The sequence below is a fragment of the Humulus lupulus genome, chromosome 5, assembly GCF_963169125.1.
Source record: "Humulus lupulus chromosome 5, drHumLupu1.1, whole genome shotgun sequence".
Lineage (NCBI taxonomy): Eukaryota > Viridiplantae > Streptophyta > Magnoliopsida > Rosales > Cannabaceae > Humulus > Humulus lupulus.
This window is the reverse complement of record NC_084797.1, coordinates 225,993,965-226,014,367: the sequence shown is the minus strand read 5'-3', so window position 1 is coordinate 226,014,367 and position 20,403 is coordinate 225,993,965. Positions and strand designations below refer to the sequence as shown.

The following is a 20,403-nucleotide window of genomic DNA, read 5'->3' as shown; positions in this document are numbered from 1 at the left end:
AGTCTCGGGGTGATTTTGATGATTAGAGCGTTACCGGGAAATAAAGGGTAACGGGATGTGAATTATTGGTGTTTATGATTTTCGAGAATAACGGGAATTGGAGAGCGTTAATTATGATTAACGAGTTAGGAGGAAAGTACCAAAAATGCCCTTGGGAGTCTTTAGAAACCATTAATTGACCTAGGGGTAAAATGGTCATTTCACCCCTAGGATAGATATAACCTTTGTTGGCTGAAGAAAATGTTGGAAAACAGAGTATGTAAAAAGAGTCCTCCCGTACCTTTTTTTTCTCTTCACTGTTCTTTGTGATTTCTGAACCAACTTTGAGGATTCTAGCTTGGGAAGCAAGCCTTGGGAGATTGGGAGTATGTTCCACTAGTGAAGGCCATCATATGCCAAGCTTTGGGTAAGTTTCTAACCATAGTTTCTCTGGTTTGCTCTGTTTTAGTTTTGTTTTGCAGCTGAAATGTTTAGGGTGAATTCATGGGTTTTGTTGGGAGTTTTGGCTAGGGTTCCCATGCTTGTGATGTTTGGGATGTGTTGGGATGGTTTTTGGGTTCACTTGGCATCAAGAATAGGCTTTGGAAGCTTGGGAATCGAGTTAGAATCGAAGGAGATGAAGAAGGTCGGTTCAGGGGTGTTCTGGGCTGGAGGTAGCGCTACAGCGCCCACCCTAGGGTGCTATAGCGCTCCTCAGGAGGGTTTCTGGCACTTGGGCGGTTCTGAGTATAGCGCTGTAGCGCTAGGGGTTGAGCGCTGTAGCGCTACCCTGTTCCTTCCAAACCCCGTTTTGAGTGTTTTTAAGGGTTTTTGACTTGGGGTTTCAATCCTTAAGGCCCGGGATCGATTCTACTCACCGTGTGGGCATGTTTCGAGGTCCCGAGGGTGGTGTTTAGGTTAAGACCCTATTATTGTGGATTCTCATTAATGGAGGTTATAATTGGTTGTGATTAGGTAACCGCTAAGGAACTAAAAGACCGATCGTTCTCAGGGGTCGTCTTTACCATACTTCTCGCTCGAACTTGAGGTAAGAAAACAGTGTATGGACACAGTTGCACCCTGTACAGGTATATGACATGCATGGTTTGATATTGAGGCATGTTGTTTGTTATATGTGAACGTGGATTGCATATCAAATGCTAATGATTGCTAATCACCTGTTAAAGACACTGACTAGTCAGGGACCGACTCTAAAGTCGATGATCACGCATTGAGTAGCTCTATGGCATTAATGCGAGGCCGACCTAAGGTTGAAGAAACTTACAAGCGCTTGCCTGGTCTACGACCAGATGACTATAGCCAAGGTATATGACCCCGGTGACCGTTTGTCACGTGGCTAAGGGACGTTGTCCATAGTTTCGACTCTAGAGTCGTGAGGAAGGTTATGTTGGTGACCAATCACCATGCACCTGTCCTGAACATGCTTATGAAAGAAATCACTTATCAGTTAAGCCCTGGTGACCTTATCGTCACATGGCTAGAAGGAGCGATGCTCATTACTGTGACTTTTGGCTATTGTCACCTATTTGTTGGACTGATAGTCCTGGATGATTATTATGATCGTTGTTGATATTATACCGTATCTTATTGTGTTTTCTTGCTGGGCCTTGGCTCATGGGTGCTACATGGTGCAGGTAAAGGAAAGGAAAAGCTTGGCCAGCCTTGAGTGGAGAGCTTGGGCGATGTAATGTACATACAGGGCCGCTTGACCGCCACGGTCGAGGAGTTCTCAGAGGGACTAGGGGTTTACCCTATTTTTGCCGCTTAGGCCGGCGGAGTTTGTAAATTGAAACTGTAGCGACTCTTTTGTAATATGAACTACTTGTAAACATTTTAAAAGGCTCATGAGCAGTTTATTTACCTAATGAAATGTACCCTTTCCTTTTAATGGTTTTCCACCTTAACCTGATAATAACACTTAGAACACGTTTTTAGCCAAAGGACTCGGGTAGCGAGTCAAATTTCCGGTTCACCGTTCTCCGTAACTGTTCTGGGGTAGCCAGGGCGTTACATCCGCTGCTCAAGTTGTGGACATTCAGAGTCCCTCAACAAACCTTCCTCAAACCAGCAGCAAAGGTCGTGACTCCTCCTCTACCCACAGTTGTGGCTCAACTTTCTCTGCGGCTGAGGCCGAGCTCGTGGCTCCATCTGCAACACTAGATCTATTTGTCAGATATGTCACAAACAAGGCCACACAACAATTACTTATCGGTATCGTCATGAAGACGACTCTCAGATTCCAACTCAGGCTTCCTCAAGCAACAATGCCTCCAAGTCTGCTTTCATGGCTTCACCTGAGTCTGTGGCGGATCTGGCCTGGTATGCCAACAGTGGTGCCACTGACCACATCACTGCAGATCTCGGCAAGCTTAGTCTCTATAACGACTATCATGGATCTGAGAAACTGATGATTGGAAATGGTAAGCACATTCCAATTACTCATGTTGTTTATTCCAGTTTACCTTCCACTTGCTCTGCTAAATCTTTGAAATTACATACCGTGTTGTGTGTTCCTCATATTAAAAATAGTTTAATCAGTATTTCTAAGCTAACTATGAGAATGATGTTTTTGTGGAATTTCATTATGATGATTGTTATGTCAAGGACAAGGCCACAGGAACACTTCTTCTGGAAGGACAGCTTAAGGATGGGCTCTACTCCTTGTCTCCCAAACCCACTGCTTTCACCTATGCCTCTCACTCGTCTTCCTTTAGTGACTCATCTTACTGTACTGGTTCATAGAGTAATAAGTCCTCCATTTCAACTTGTTTTACTTCTGTTCGAACTAATGCTTGTAACTGGCATAGACGTCTAGGACATCCTAGTCATAAAGTCATGCAAAAATTGTCTACTTTGTTACCTGGTTGTAATAAAATCAAGCATAATAAAACATCATTTTGTTCAGCATGTCCTATGGGAAAAAGTCATGTTTTACCTTTTCCTCTGTCTCAAAATAAAACCACTAAACCTTTACAGTTGATCTACTCTGACTTGTGGGGACCGTTTCCCATTCATTCAACTAATGGCTATACATATTATGTTGCTTTCTTAGATGACTATACTAGATTTATGTGGATTTATCCACTCACATGTAAATCTGAAACTATTTCTGTGTTTAAGCAATTTAAATTGCAAGTTGGAAAATATTTTGGTCTCTCTATCCAAATTTTTCAAAATGATTGGGGAGGTGAGTTCCGTCCCTTTATTAAGTTTTTAACTTAACATGGAGTCATTTTTTGAAAACCATGTCCTCATGTCCATCAACAAAATGGTCGTGTTGAGAGGAAACACCATCACATTGTTGAACTTGCTCTAACTCTTTTGGTTCAAGCTTCTACGCCTTTAAAATTCTGGTGGGAGGCTTGTTATACAGCTGTTTATCTTATAAACCGACTCCCTACCTCTGTTCTAAATGGTTAGTCCCCTTTCTCTAAGCTTTTCAATATTGCTCCTGACTACTCATTTTTAAAAGTTTTTGGCTCAGCTTGTTTCCCTCATTTAAGATCCTATCATAGTCAAAAGTTGCAATTTAGGTCTGAAAAGTGTCTTTTTTTAGGTTATACTGCTGACCATAAAGGATACAAGTGCTTGCATCCATCTGGAAGGTTATATGTCACATGGAATTGTATTCTTAATGAGGATGAGTTTCCATATAACACATTGTTTCCTACTCCCTCATGTCAGTCTGGGCCTACTTCTCTTTCTTCAGCACCTACCATTACTTTTACTCCACCTATTCACTCTAGAGCTAGTTCTCCTTCACGTGGTGTAGTTCCTGAGCCCATTCCACCATCTGTACCTTCCTCACAACATGTGCAGCCAGCTCTAACTTCACCTAATGAGATGTCCTCATCATCTTCACGTGACTTGCAATAAGATAATAATGCTGATTTGTCTTCTGATGGAGTTTTCTCATCTAGTAGACTTTTGTCTTCTTCTCCAATACATATTTCCAATACAAATGAAGAGTTTTTCGACCATTCCATTGAGATTAATATGGACACTTCTCCTGCCCAACGTGAAGATGTCTCCGTGCCTTCTTCTTTGGCTGAACGCACTGCACAACCACCTACATCTTCAACTATTCTGTCTCATTATAGGCCAGCAACTCAGTACATTCATGCCATGCAAACTCGCAGCTGGGGTAGCAAAGCCAAAAGCTTTTATAGCTAATAAGCATCCATTTCTCATAGAAAGTGGCCCTCGTGAACCCTCTACTGTGAGACAAGCTATTGCTGATCCAAAATGGAAAGAGGATATGGTGAATGAGTATAAAGCACTTCTTACTAATCAGACACGGGATTCGGTTCCTTTTAATCCTTCCTTCAATGTTGTTGGAAACAAATGGGTATTCAAACTCAAGTTCAATCCCGATGGTAGGGTTCAGAAACACAAAGCGAGGTTAGTAGCAAATGGTTTTCATCAAAATCCAGGGATTGATTATTATGAGACTTATAGCCCAGTCATTAAACTAGTTACGGTGTGCTTCCTTCTCACTGTTTCTGTTCATTTTGGGTGTGATATTAAGCAATTAGATCTCAATATAATGCCTTTCTTAATGGTGTTCTTCATGAAATTGTTTACATGACTCAACCAGAGGGGTTTGCTCATCCTACTTTTCCCACTCACTTGTGCAAACTTAATAAAGCTATTTATCGTCTTAAGCAGGCTCCAAGAGCTTGGTTTGAACACCTACAATCTGCTTTACTAGCTTGGGGATTTGTTCAATCTAAAGCTGATGTCTCTTTGTTCACTTATCACAGGAATAATCACCTCTTATTGCTGCTGGTATATGTTGATGATATCTTGGTCACAGGCAGTAGTACCTCTTTGCTTACTAAGCATGTCAATGATCTCAATGGTACCTTTGCTCTTAAACAACTTGGCTCACTACATTACTTCCTGGGAATAAAAGCTTATAGAGACACCGTTGGTATTTACCTTTCTCAGTCCAAGTACATTGTTGACTTGTTAATCAAGCTTAAGATGCAAGATGCTAAGGGTATTTCCACCCCAGCTGCTCATCGCCAAACCCTGTCTCGTAATGAGGGGGAACCAATGGCTAATTCGAGTCTCTATCAAAGCACTATTAGAGCTCTCCAATATTTGACTATTACTCGGCCTGATGTAGCTTAAATTGTTTCTAAGCTAAGTCAGTTTTTGCAAAATCAAACTTCTACACACTACTGGCTTGCAAAAGGATGTTGCGACATCTCAAACAAACTCCCACACATGGGGTTTACTTCAAAACAGGTTCAGTCAAAGTCCTTACTCTACAGGGTTTTTCGGATGCGGATTGGGCGAGCTGCCCGGATGTGATTAGTACTTAAAAATGACATTTTACTAAGCTTAAAGTTTAAATTAAATTAGGTTTTAATTAATATTTTCTTAAAATTATTTTGATATATTTCTTTAATGGAAAATATTAATTTTAATTTAATTTATATAAAGTATGTTGCATTTTGACATTAATAAAAGCAAAAGAAAAGAAAAAGGGAAAAGAGAAAAGAGAAAAGAATAAAATTAAAAAATGGCATTTTTAAAATTAATGTGTTGTTTTGTTTCAGCACTCCCAGCGGCCCAACTGAAGGAGAAGCCCGTTGGCCCAAGCCCAGCCATCGAGCCAAAGCCAGCCGCCTGCCGAGCCAAGCCGCAAGCTGCCTGATGCTGAAGCCTCCTTGTGCCACCTGTCCAGTCGTGTGTCCAGCAGCTCCCTTCCCAGCCTCCAACGGCCCAGCCTCTCCCAAGCAACCCAGCAGGCCTAGGCCCAACGAAGCCTCCCCCAGCCCGAGTTCAACCCCAAGCCCTTGCCTCCTTCAGCCGAAGGCCCAACTTGAGTCAAAGTCATCTTCAGCCTGCTCAACTCCCAGCAGCGTTGACCCAGTCAACAAGCCCTTTACTCCTTCACCCAGCAGTGCCATGTGTCCTCCTGTCATTGGTTGCGAATTGGGTCAAACCCAGCTGCCATAAGTGCCACCAGCCCAACCTTTTATGCACCTTGGACCATGCACATTGCTATTTTAAGCTTCAAAGCTCATTCTTTTTGGTGTTTTAGAAAAAGATCAAATTGATCATTCACCAAAATAGCCAGGTTAATATTAATAATAAGATTTGATTTTTCAAAATCATATTTTATTATTAATATTTCAGATTTATTGTGTAACCCTCATTCGTTGTTTAATTTCTTTTTAGTCATTTTCTCTCCCTATAAATAAGGACTCTTTCTTTCACATGGATAGATAATTTTGAGAGTAAAGAAACTATAGCAAAATTTCTACTCACTTTCTTCTCATATTTTCTTCTTAGAATTTTGTGAGAATCATGAGCATAATGGCATAATCTTCCTAGGAAGGTTTGTGATGATTCCATATGCTAACGATGTTATTTTGCTACTTTAATTTACCATGTTCTTAATGTAATATATTTGAGTTATTTATGTTCTTTCATCTCTTTTGTTATCGTTGTTTACTTATGCTAATAGTATATAGGATTAGTCATGCTCTTTCTATGTGCTTCTAATTAGTAAAAGTAATATTGATACATAATTTTATGTCTAATCTTCTATTGCATTATTTCCCTTGGGTATTTTATCATTTTTAGATTTTTCATAAGATTAACATTGTGCTTTTAAAGTAAAAGAATTTTATAACTCAAATGAACTTTTGTTAGAAAATAATATGGACTTTAATGTTAGATGTTCCAAGTAAATGTTGGAATGTGAACTATTTATTTGTGTATTTTTGTAAATCAAGTAACCAAGTAACTAAACAAGCATATGGATGATTCTTGAAACATTTCCATTTCTCAAACTTTTGATTACATCTTACCTTTATTTCACTTATCTCATTTTATCAAAAAGACAACACCAAAATCTCAAATCTTTTTTCATTTCCATTTTTTATTTATTTCTTGTTACTAATTTTTTTGTGTTATTTTCTACTAATCTTTTGATTTTAGGTTACCTCCTTGTGGATCAATCGCCCGATTATACTACAACCACCGCTTAGTGGTTGTCACGATTTGAGCGTTAATTAGGATGACAGACGTTCCACATGAGCTTATTGTGTTTATCTTGGCTCTAGCTTGATCTCATGGAGTTCGAAAAAGCAAACAGTGGTGGCACGTTCCAGCATAAAGTCGGAATACATAGCACTTGCTCATGTGGCTGCTGAGTTAGCTTGGCTGAAAGCTCTTCTCAAAGAAATGCACATTCACACCTGTGATTTGGTGTGATAACTTGGGAGCAGATTCTCTTGCAGCAAATCCTGTGCATCATGCACGGACTAAGCACATTGAGATTGATGTCCATTTTGTTAGAGACATGGTTCTTAAAATTCTTGTTGACATCCGCTATGTTCCAATGTTTGAGCAAGTTGTTGATGTTCTTACCAAATGGTTATCTGTTGAGCGTTTCCTTCGGTTCAGAGACAAGCTGCAAGTAATGATCTTTCCCTTTCGCTTGAGGGGGAATGTTGTAACTGTCTTGCTGAATTTGCTTGTTTAGTTACAAGTCTGTTAATTGTAATGTAACCAATTTTTCTATAAATAAAAGTTCTCACTCTTGAGGGATCATATTGTCTCTGAGAGCTCATTTCTTCACATTCTTTGTATTGCTCTGTTTCTTCACTTATGATGATTGATAGAGTTTGTAACGTTTACAATGCAGCAAACGAATCAACATTTCTTTCTCTTTGGGGTTTCTCTTCGCTAGAGGGTATTCGAAACTCTATTCTCATTCCTATTTGGTCTAAGTGGGAAGTTGGATGCAAATTGTTGGCCTTTTTGCTTGATTGCTCGACAAGTCTTAAACAAAAGGAGTTGGAATTTTTTCTTATTTTATCTTGGAAAGTCTGGTTTCGCAGAAAAAATTTTTGGCTCATGAAGAGGCTTCCTTACCTAATGACATGGTTGTGAATTGGTCTATGGATTACCTTGATGAATTCCAAGATGCTAATGAGCTTCGTAGTGGGGCGAGTGAGCATGTTCAGCAGGATCAAAAATGGTGTTTACCATTGGAGGGGTACTTGAAACTTAATTCTGATGCAGCCTTACAAAAGGAGAGGAACAAGACATTTTTATGCTTTGCAATAGTTTTGTTAAGATACATTATAATTATAGTCTAGAGAGACCAATTGTGTAGCTCATGCCTTTACTAAAATGACTTTCTCTAGGGAAAGTGAACATGTATGATGACCTGGGTATTCCAACTTTATTGTAAACTTGCTCATGGCAATTTATAGCCTTTTCAATGAAGATTTCTATTAAAAAAAACATAGTATTTTGTTAAACGACAAACACTCATTAAAACGACACAAAATTATTTTAACAATTTTAAATATTGTTTTAAAAATAACAAAGAAATGGTTGTGCAAGAGACGAAAAAGACAATGTATAATCTCTTACAAACGATAACTTATTTTAAAAATTCAAGAGGGTATTGTACTAAAACTACGACAGTCAATGAAATGCAAATTTCTACAACCGATAATATATTCCAAAACTGTTACAAATGAATAAATAAAATAAACGATGGCCGATTCAAATGTTTATTTTATTGGTGACAAAAATTAAATAATTGCATAAAATATATAATTAAAGGGTAAAATATAAAAATATATATGTTAAAAAGGGTTAAATTGGTATAAATATATAAAATGAAAGACTAAACTATCAAAATAAGATTACTTGTAAAAATAATTTAAAAAGAAAATTGAAAGAAAGCAACTGTCCCTATTAGTCTCTTCATCTAGGTCCGCCAATGCAATCAATCCAAAATCAATCAAACAATTAAGGATCAACCCAAGAACGACAACTATCCCTCCTCCAATGACAATAACTTAATCACGTTTTTTATTTTTATATTTTTATGTTAATCCATTTGGGTGAGACACAATAATATAAATCAAACTCCATTTTCATGCTTTATATAAATTTACATAATTAATAAAAAAATAAATATTAAATTATATCATGAAAATAAAATAACAATTTTGTAACATCATATTTTTTATTATTTGAGTGTATATAAAATAAATATATAAACTTAACTTAAATGTTAAAGTTGCTTGAATTTTATGAATTCAAGTAAACTAATTATTATGTCAATTAATTGTTTTATAACACATTATTTTAAACGATAATTTTATCAAAGAAGATAAACTTGAAAATGACATGGTTATATTTAAGTTAACGCGGCCTAATTGCCACCCTAATTTAGGTAGGAAAGCCCTTAAATAAATACCATTTAATTTCAGCTGAAATATAATTAATAATTAGGATACATACATTAATTACTAATTACGTACTAGACAAAATTTAGGTTGGTAATTAATAAGATTGGATAATATAATGTAAAATTAGGTTTTTTAAAAAAAAGGTTTACAATAACAAATCCATCAACTTTGCTAATGGTAATAATGAGGTTGCTTCCTCAGAACAAGAAGAAGATTTTACTGAAGACGTTACTGCCTTTGGCTTTGGCTTTGGCTTTGAGCATAAGAAGAAATTCCTTGACCCTAAATTTATCAACTTCTCCCTTTCCTTCAAACCTGGATTATTATAATATATAAGTTAAATTATTAATTAATAATTACAACAATACTTAACAATTTAATAATTTATCAAAATATTTAATAAATTACAAAAATGTACTCTTTAAGAAATTAAAACATATTTCTTTTATTAAAATTCGTTTTATGATACTAACTTAGTATGGTTTATTCCGAATTTATAATTTAAATAAATATGACTCTTATTGTTTTTTTTATACAAAAAGTAGTATACATTCATATAATTAAAATAAAAGAAATAGTATATATATTTTAGAAAAAGACTTATATTAAATCATATTAAACAAAACAAAAATAATATATGTTTGATTATGTTTAGAAAAATATGTTTTTTTTGGAAAAAACCTTCCGATATCTTAAAAATGTTAAAAATAAACTTTTTTGAAAAAATATCTAATTTTGTATATTTAGCCATTTTATTATATTACTAACCAGATAATTAAGATTAAAATTGATAATTTTTTATTTTTATTAAATTACATTATGTAGAAGAATAAAATACTTATAAATGGAAAAAAAAAAGTAATATAAATAAGTGCGGTCAAGTAGGACTCTTATTTTATATTATTACTTACTCTCCAAGCTAAACTGCGAGTAATGAAGTTCAAAACGGTGCGGATCAGTCTCCGGCAACAGAGGCCTCCTCTTCTCTCCCACGTATAACTCCACCGCCGCCTTCACCAAATCACCCACCGTACTCTCTGACGAAATCACCACCTGGACCGGCCCCAAGCTCCTCTCGATCGTCACGTTCAGCAGAAGTTTCGTCAGCCGTGGGGTGTTCGTGTTCACCTTCGCCGGCAAAGAAAATCTCCCAGTCGGTACGGAGAGGATTCCTCCGGGGCGGCGAGCTAAGTCGACGGGGTTTCTCTCTGGCGGGAAAGTGTGGAGCGGCCACTCGGAGCTCGGCTGAGCCGCCTTGCCGGAGATTTGCCTCCGAGGATAAGAAGGCCGGGGAATCATAGCGAAGAGAATCGTCGTTGTTTGATTTATTTATTTTTAAATAATTAAATTAAAAAATGAAAAATAAATTGAAGACAGTTATATAAGAAGAAAGGAAGTTATGAAGGGGATTTGGATTTTGTGAATCTGAATAAGAAAACTGCGAAAATGGAAACAACATATTGGAGAAAGCGTGAAGCTTCGAAGAAAGTATTGAAGTACAAAAATACCCTCGAAGTTCGGTTTATTTACCTAACCTTACTGCCACGTAAACGCTTTAAGTTTATGAAAGCAATCTATATTACAAATTAAATTAATTAATTTTTATTTGCTGTTCTTAATTTTGAGAGTATTACTAACATCAACTTCCTATTTTAATTTTTTTAGTTAATTTTTATATTTGAAAATACATGTTGGATTATTTTTTTTCCAATTTATTTTACGGTGGCATTGGTTGTAGTTCAAATTTTTAAAAAATTCTAAATAGTTTACCATGTTGAAAATAAATTTGTAATTTTTTTAAATACGTGTGGTAAATCGAAATATCAGCAACTTTGTTTTCAGCACTGTAAATTATTCGGAATTTTTTAACAATTTACAAAAAAATGTTGTAACTACAGCGAACACTATTATGAAAAAAAATACTCCGACATGTGTTTTTAAAGACTGAAATATTGACTAATATGTTAAAATAAGAGGTTAACCATAGCACTACTCTAAATTTTACGTTGTTTTGACATAATCTAAAATAATTTTATTGTAAATTAGGAAACCCACCAACTTTATGTATGTATGTTGGGGGATTTTACCAATTCTCTATTTACAATGACAATAATTATTGATTTAACATTAATTTTGATAAATTGAGTATTGCGTAATTCACTCACTTGTGGTTAGAAAGTCATTATTTAGTATTTGAAAAAATTAGATTCAATTTTTATAATTGATTGGTGGTGCCTCAGATGCTTTAAAATGTCGGTATGAAAATGGGATAGCAACATGTGATTATTTTTTTAAAAAAAATAATATATTGGAGGAGTCTATTGAATATTGAAGGGGTTTCAAAGAGAGTCACACCGGTGTCACTTTTTTATATTTTTGACCAGTGAATAGTTTTCAGTACGATTTTTTTTATAACCGTATATATTGTAATTATTTAGAGCATCTTGCAAATTTTTTGGAAAATTTCGAATAATTTACAGTGCCGAAAACTAAATTCAAACATGTTGTTTTCCACACACATAAAAACATTAAGCACGAGTGTAACAACCTGTTTTTAAACTAATTTTTGTCACTGTAAATTATTTGAAATTTTCTGAAAATTTGCAAGATGCTCTAAACAACTACAATATATACGATTATTAAAAAAAATCGTGCTAAAAATTGTTTACGGGTCGAGAACACAAAAGAGCATCACCAATAAAGTTCTTTTTGAAGCCCCTAACGTAGAAATTTCAAAAAATATTAATATCTTGTAATGTTTCTAAAATATTTTAATTAATAAAATTTAAATTCTAATAATACTCCTAAATATTTATTTTTATTAGATATCATATATATTGAACACATGAATATGTCTTATATATGTCGTATGAATTACTATTTTTAATAAATAAAGCTAAAAATGCTCATCTAGGCTCAATGATTTGGTATAATTTTAAATTGTGTGGATCCACCTTCAAATAGCATGTGTCTTAAAAATTATGTCACATTTTTTTAGTGTATATTAAAATTTCCAAATTTAATAAAGTAGAATGGAGAGAAATTATAGGAAATGGCTCAAAATATACCAATCAAGAAGCTAATGTTTTCATTTTTAAAATTGTAGATAAATGACCCTTTTACATTGTTGATTATCTAAATTGTCATTTTTTATAATTTATTTATTTATTTAGGATTGTATGACTTTAATATAGTGGTATATGTAAATTAGTTTTGTTTAATTAGTTTTTATTTTAAAGTTATATTGATTTTTTAAGTTTTTTATAAGTTGTTGGTATATTATTTTTCAATTAGTGTATATGTTTTTTGTGGTATGGTATATAATTTTTTTTTTGTGATATTTAATTTCTATTTTATTATACATAGTGGTAGTATATAATTTTGTATCATGGTATATACATTTTAATGGTAGTATATAACTTTGTTAGCATAGTATATATATTTTTGAGTAATAATTTTGTAAGTTTTGATGGTATATTATTTTTCAACTCAGTATATATATTTTATGGTATGGTATATCATTCAACAACCCATAAAAAACGAAAAAAAATCAAAATAACTTTAAAATAAAAACTAATTAAACAAAACTAATATACATATACCATAATATTAAAATATTTAGAATAAAATAGTAATTTGTTAAAGGGTGTATTTGGTAATATGTGATATTAAATAGATGATTAGGCTATTTTATTACAAAATTAAAAACATAGACATTTACTTACTTTCACACAACATCAAAAGTCATCTTGCAACATGCCCCTAGAATGGAAAGAAAAAAAAAGGTTTTAGGGCCTCGTAATGATAAGAGCATCACAATTTGTTTTTCTTGGCCTAAATCTTTGGTTTTGGTATTGCTTTGAAACTTTGTATTGATTGCATCATTACATCTTTGGTTTTGGTATTGCTTTGAAACTTTGTATTGATTGCATCATTACATGTCTAAAGTGCTAAACTGAAAAGACAAATAAAGAATGTTTTTCTCATAACAAACATAAGATTATTGGTTAGTAATTAGAAAATTATATTTTTTAAAATGGTGAATTTGAAAAAAGAATTTAAATTTAATAGGTGAAAATGTGTGTTTATAATAATGTGATTGATTGACAATTTTAAAATAAAAGAGAAAGGTTGTTTTGGAGTTTTTGGGAGTAACTTGAATAGCCAAAAAATAATAATAAGAAAGTTATGCTTTTATATTTTAGCTTAAATATAAGACACAAATGTACTCCACAATGTTTATGTTTTAAAAAGAATAAAAATTGTTTTATAATCTCAAACCAACCAGCTTACTAGTATGCGTTTCTTGCATGTTTCAAAGTTCTGACATTTAAAACATTGTAAATAAATAGAGTTTTTTCAAATTGAGTAGTCATTCTTTACACTTTGTAATACTCACGTCCCAAAAGTTGATTTTGTATCAATTAGGTCCCCAATATTTTCTAATCATATCATTTAAGTTCCTAAATGTTATTTTTATTTCTTTCAAGATACATAAATAAAATATAAAAAGGTGAATCAATCTTAAAAAAAATTGGACCACTTAATTTTTGACAATATCAAACATAACATTTTAAAAACATATATTTTCATGATATTTTAAAAAATATTTAATAGTTTTACAAATTAAATTAATTTTTCATTAAAAAAATTCTTACCTATATTTTTTTTAATAATAATAACTGAACTATCACGAGATTATCAATATTTATCATGTACATATTTATTTTCATTTTGTAATTTTTTTTTATAATGCAACTTATAACAAATTATATATATATATACATATAAATAACTTTATATACACTATTAAGTTAAAAAAAAAGTATGAAATAAACCAGTATTAACATAATAAAATAATATCAAGATAATTGAAATAATATAGTTATTAGTATTAATTATTGAACAACAATGTAGGTAATAATATTTTTTTAATGAAACATTAATTTAATTTTAAAAAATATTATGTATTATTAAAAATGTCATGACAATATTTTTTTTTTCATGTTATGTTTGTTATTTTCAAAATTAAATGTCCAAATATTTTAAGAATGATTCATCATTTATTTTATATTTTTTTTTATGTATTTTAAAATAAAAAAGAAATAAAAATAGTTTTTAAGAACTTAAATGATACGATTTGAAAATATTTGAGACCTAACTGATATAAAATTAATTTTTTGGACCTAAATGTTACAGAGTATTAAAGAATAGAATTGTAGCTGAAAAAAACTCAAATAAATATGAATCTTCGTATAAGCAACTTTAGATATTTGTTTAATTTATTTTTGCAAAAGAACAACATTTTGTGTTCTTAGAAGTTGCTTACCATTTTGTATCTTTTGCGTGAAGTGTATGCATTGAGAAGATATGGTGATATAGTCACTTAATTTATATATAAAATCCAAAGAGGAAAGCAACTTCTCTTTGTGATGCAAAGCAACCCAACAAAAATAGGAAAGTCCCCAAAAATATTTAGTAGTTTTGGACACATAACACCAATTATTGGTGGACCAAAAATCCACAGTATTATTCATATCAAATCACTTTTCAAGAACTAAACAACTAAGTTCATCACAACTACTGTTGCTTCACTAGTTTAGTAGTTGTCATGATAAGAAAATGGTCCAAAATCAAAAGGGTTGGTCCAATTTTTCTAATTAAAGGCTTCTTTCCATTGAACACTCCATTGCAATCCTATAAAGGGGTGTTGTATGTACTCATTTCAAAATTTATTATACATGTACTTACTACTCAATGCAAAAGCGATATACTTGTGGTGAGAAGGTGTAGACTAGATGGGGAAGGCCACTGAGCTGTCCCCAATTTTGAAAAAGAGTAACTTAATATTGAGTGGTCAATTTAAAGTTTACAGAACCATATACTTGTGGTATTAAGCATGATAAGAGGAGTGTTGGGGTCCAATCAATTTTGGGTTAAGAAAAGTATAATTCTCATATTTTTTCACATTAATAGTATAAAAGTTATATTTTTTTAAAAATTATCATAAATTGGATTTGTATATTACTCTATTATACTCCAAATTTTGCACTGAAATTTGGTCGGACCAGACTTTAAAATTTTGCATTATTTTAAAACTAACTAGTGGGCATCGTTGTGCATATAAGGCATTCATATTTTTTTAAATAAAATAATAACAGAAAATTATTCTATTTTATTAAGGCAATGTATATATATATATATTTGTGTAACATTTAGTATACTAGTTGGAGGATGAAAAAAGTGTGAAAATTACATTATTAAGTTAGTTTTTGGATTGGATATTTAATCTTACTAAAAGCTATACAATTATATTCTATATTCTTTAATTAAACTCAAAGATACCCATTTTGTCAAGTAAGGAATATGGTAAGGACCATCAATTAAGTTACTTTTGGTTGGCAGCTAAAATCAATATGGTAATAGGAATAAAATTTAATATGCCTAAAAAAAAGTTTGAATAACAATAATATTGTGCATTGTAATGTCATTTTTTCTCATTTATGTGAGACATAATCCTTCTATCAAAATATTATTTTATTAGAACAATATTCCAAAACTTTATTTTGAAACCGAAGAAAATAATAAAAAAAGATTGTTTTTCATTCTATTCTTTTCATCCCAACCAAACATAACTTACAACAGTAATGTCTTTTCAAGCAAAGCTAAAGACAATGACTCAAAGAGCAAAGTTTTTCTCTAACAAGTAGCTTAAAAACTGCATAAACATAAGCCACAAATCAGTGCCCTTTCCAATTATTTTTATCACAAGTATAAAAAAATACATTAAAAATAAAAAGATGGGTCCTTTTCTTTTGCCGTCCATTCAAAATCCCCCTAATCAATTTTTTTAATTAAATTATTAATATACAATGCTAAGGTCAGTTTTGTTTGTTACATACTAACATTATTGACTTTGTTCTATATGCACTAATATTTTAAAAAATCTATGGTTCAAAATTTTTATGCTGCATTATGGGACCCTTTACATTGTATAGTTTATACTATTGAAAGAATTGAATATTTATATTTTTCTTTCCAATAAAATAAATTTAAAATTTTGAACTAAAGGGAGTCATTTACAACAAATGCAGGAAAAAGATTTGGCTCTGAAACTTATGTTTATGAATTTTTTAACTATAAAGCTACGGGTGCATATGAGTTATACATTACCAAAACCTGAGCTATAATTTGATTTAAAAAATCTACATAAATAGACCACCATGAAAAAAAAAATTCCGTTCATTTACATTGTGAATTTCAAACATACAAAGCAAATCATGATCTCCATAGTAAAAAAAACAATAAATGGAGAATGATAAATAAATATGTTTATATATATGTACAATTACTACACTAGAATGAAATGTGTTCTAGTGTGATTTAGAACCAAAACAATAGTATAAAGAACAACACTAAAAATTATGCTGTATTGCTCTAAGAACAGTAAGCTCAAATTAATGGTCAGCAACATCCATATAATTACTGAGAGCAAACCAAGATCTTCCAAAGCTTTCGAGTTCTTCTTACTATTTTTTGTACACTAATGGCAACAAAGTTGGGAAGTAAGAAGTCACGAGGTTGAGCGACATGTCCAGAGGTGGAAGAAGCTCTTAAAGGAGAGGTTTCAGAGGTAACTGAATCTCCATTTCTGCTGCTGTTTTTTCTAAGATAAAAGCTTCTACTACCCACATCGCCTATCACATCTGATCTATCCAAACCTGGAAATTTATATCATCAAACTGTTAAGATATTCTCATTTTGCTAAATTAGTACTATAGCAAAAGTGATCTCTCAAAGATGGTAGATCTTAATTAAGCACCATTGAACCAGGGCCAGCCCTGAATTTTTGGAACTCAAAATATGAAATTTATATATAAAATATAGTAATTTTTTTTAATTTGGGGTCTTTTATATATAGATAAAAAATAAATTTGATATTTTTGTAAAATTTAATCCTCTTTATAATCGAAGTTGGACATGTATTAAACTATACTATACAAGACAGCTGTGGTGCTCAGCACTAAGTTATCACATGAAACTCACACAGACATGTAATAACATAGTGCTAACCACATAGTACCATTTGGCAAGACAAAATATGATATTTGAGTCTTTTTAATTGGGGACGCTAAACACAAGCCTGAACAACTTCAACTGAGAGCCACATTTGGCATCATTTAATAGTATGGCAAAAAAATCTCATTCAATCAAGTTTATAGCTAAAAAAAATGTTGAAACATTTGATTTAAATTGATTGTGTTGAGCTTACTTTTAAGGCTGAAATAGGAATGGTGCAATTCAAGGGAAGATGGTGAATCCTTCTCAAGCTTAGGGGTTCGACCTTCTTCATTATATTTCTCAACAACATTCTTAATAGTCTCTTCCACACTTGATCCTAACTTAACCATGGTTCGAACTGGTCCTGGGCTCCCTTCAACTGTCACATTAAGAACAACCTTTGCATCTTTCTTGTACCCTGGTAACTACATTATAAAATTTTCAAACCCAACTTAGCTTCATACCCATTGTCCTAAACTTACCAAGTAAAACAAATAATGGGTTTAATCCAAAAATTGACACAGGTAAATCCAGCGTATCATACATCCATATTTCAATAAAAGTTTAAAGTTTAAAAGTTCAAATCATTAATAATAGAGATGAGGCAATTTAAAATTTGTTACTAGGATTACCCTTTAACTTTGCATTCAACGATTCATATGGCTATGTTTAATGAATAAAATACTAAAAATTTAGTAACGACTATGAAAAGTTAATAATATGGGTAAATTTAGCATGTGGGTAATATTTATACCTATCTAAATGGCTCATATTATATTACCCAATAATTGGTGTTAATTTAAATGTAACCATTAATTCACACAAAAATGTGAAAATAATAAGCTATGCATAGTCATGAACTCAACTACCAAATGACAGTTACAAAATTACCCTATAAAAAGTGATATTTTTGCAAAAAGGAAAAAACTTGACTAACCTCGTGACTCCTTGGGGAGGAGAAACCCAAAAGCGAAGGAGAAGAAGCAGAGATATCCGTACACGTGTGGGGTCGGAAAAGAACACTTTCCGATCCCAAAAACCGGCGGCGATCGTCCTCGCTAACATCGCTACTACTGCTGCTGCTCCCGCTCCATAGCAGGGGCTCCGACGAGCAACGCTTGAGGATCTTAATAGGTTTGGACTGCGGCTTCAACGATCGACGAGGCGGTGGGGTTCTCCGGCACGGTGAAGGCGACGGGTGCGGAGGTCTGCTTCTCCGGCTACCCGTGGCCTGAGCTCGACGCCGTAGACCCCTCTCTGACATGTAAATATGTGAATATAGAAACGGAAAATTAGGAACAGTAGAATCAATATTCAGATATATATATATATATATTGACTATATTGACGAGTTTGTGAAAATGGGTTTTGATTTGAAGAAGTTAAGGTGAAGACTGAGAGGAGAAGTGGTTTGGTGACGTTGCGTGGAGAGTTGGGTATGGGCTAGGCAGTTTTGGAAGTTGGTTGTCTTCGCTTCTCCTCTCCTATTTATAAAGTTTAAATTAAATTAATAATTATTTTATCTGAATATAATATGCTTTTTTTTTCTTCTTCAAGATTTTAGTTACTTTTTCTTCTTAGGTGGGATTCTTTGGCTCTTCTATCAATTACGATGGATGTTTTATTTTATATTTTAAAAAACCTTACTAAAATTTTACTTTTTTATTTTTCCTCACAATTTTTTATTATAATTATTACAATATTTTAAATAATATAATATTATATTAAATAATGTGACAAAATATGATTTGTCACACCTTGTAACATATTATTGAGAGTCACAAAATTGTACACATGTGTGTGCCCAAATGTGATATATTTTGGAGTTACAAATTTGTAACTCTTATATATTACCCAATAATGTGTAGATTGTGTGTTACACATTTGAGTTTGGATTTCACAAAATCATTATGAAATATAGCTGATGGAGACATGTTTTTAACTCTCATTAGATGTATGGAGTTTACAAAATCATATGGGAAAGAGTTTGAGACATTTTGGAAAAATTGAAAATTTTGTTGCTGAAATTTGAGCTGTGGCCGCGGCCACTGATAATCCCTGGCTGCGACCTGGGGGACAAAGGCCGATGGCCGCAGCCAGTGGTGCTGATAGCCAATTTCTCTTTTCAGTTTTTTCCAATTTAAATGGTTCTAACATCCTAAGTAACTCCAAAATCTCTATTGTAATTCCATAAACATTGGTAACAACCATGGGGTTTGATGAAATTTGAAATTCAAATGATATCTCAAATCCTATAAATAAAAGCCTAATACTCACTTGTAAGATAACTCTTGTAACGCCCTGGATAGCCAAGACCGTTACACTGTGTGTTTATAAAGTGCCAGACTTACTAATCAAGTCATTAAAGTAAAATCGTGTTACTGAAACAGTAGCGGAACTAGGGTTAAAAGTGTTTTGGTCTCAAAAGTTACGTTTTCATTACTAAACATTGTTTATTTACATGGGATCCCAAAAATGACAGTTTAAAAGCCATCTACAAAAGTTACTGAGTTTAAATACATTGACTGGCCATATTAAGGCAAAAACGAGCGGTTAGGTAATTCCCTGTCCTGACACACTCCTCGACCATGGTGATCGAACAACTGGCTATGTACATTTCACCTCGGAGCTCTCCACCTCAGGCCTGGTCCAGCTTGCTCTTGCCCTTACCTGCACCACGAAGCACCCGTGAGCCAAGGCCCAGCAAGAAAACACAGTAACAACAGAGCATGAACAACTAGCAAACAAGTCAATTACACATATAGCATCTCATAAACTCAAGTATATCATCAGACAAGTATTTCATATACTTAGCATCTCAGCTCAATACATAATGCACAGACGATAACCAGGGCTAGCGCTAACAGGCTGCTCCCTCTGTTATCCTATTGTTTCTGGCTCCCAGTGGCCAATTCGCACCCCGTGCGCTAAAATCATGTACGGTACTCTTAGACCACTTCTACGTGTCCCTTGGCATAATACCAACATTGACACAATACAACTCTCGGGAGCACTTAGTCCCATTACAATCATACATTCGGATGCAGTTTTCTTACCTTTCAATTCACTGGTTTTCGATGCCACGTAGTCGCAAGCACGGTCCTCTACC

At 33.1% G+C, this 20,403-nt stretch overlaps 2 protein-coding genes across 2 annotated transcripts; both read right to left on the bottom strand.

Annotated features, from left to right (window-relative positions):
* Nucleotides 1-9,314: 9,314 nt before the first annotated feature.
* LOC133778271 (uncharacterized protein At4g22758-like) lies at nucleotides 9,315-10,654 on the bottom strand. The gene is made up of 2 exons (XM_062218149.1): nucleotides 10,145-10,654; nucleotides 9,315-9,548 (listed from the first exon to the last, which is right to left on the bottom strand). The coding sequence occupies exons 1-2, from the start codon at nucleotides 10,530-10,532 to the stop codon at nucleotides 9,379-9,381; spliced, it is 558 nt and encodes a 185-aa protein (XP_062074133.1). The 5' UTR covers nucleotides 10,533-10,654; the 3' UTR covers nucleotides 9,315-9,378.
* A 5,803-nt stretch (nucleotides 10,655-16,457) lies between these two features.
* Nucleotides 16,458-18,766, bottom strand: LOC133778270 (uncharacterized protein At4g22758). Its single transcript, XM_062218148.1, has 3 exons — nucleotides 18,232-18,766; nucleotides 17,506-17,719; nucleotides 16,458-16,954 (listed from the first exon to the last, which is right to left on the bottom strand). Exons 1-3 carry the CDS (start codon nucleotides 18,556-18,558, stop codon nucleotides 16,716-16,718), a joined length of 780 nt encoding a protein of 259 aa, XP_062074132.1. The 5' UTR covers nucleotides 18,559-18,766; the 3' UTR covers nucleotides 16,458-16,715.
* Between the last annotated feature and the right edge of the window lie 1,637 nt (nucleotides 18,767-20,403).

Coding starts and splice junctions, on each gene's coding strand:
- LOC133778271 (XM_062218149.1), bottom strand. CDS start 10,532: ATGATTCCCCGGCCTTCTTATCCTCGGAGGCAAATCTCCGGCAAGGCG. Junction 9,549..10,144: donor CTCGCAGTTTAGCTTGGAGA/GTAAGTAATAAT, acceptor ATAATAATCCAG/GTTTGAAGGAAAGGGAGAAG.
- LOC133778270 (XM_062218148.1), bottom strand. CDS start 18,558: ATGTCAGAGAGGGGTCTACGGCGTCGAGCTCAGGCCACGGGTAGCCGG. Junction 17,720..18,231: donor CCTCCCCAAGGAGTCACGAG/GTTAGTCAAGTT, acceptor TTTATAATGTAG/TTACCAGGGTACAAGAAAGA. Junction 16,955..17,505: donor TTCCTATTTCAGCCTTAAAA/GTAAGCTCAACA, acceptor ATAAATTTCCAG/GTTTGGATAGATCAGATGTG.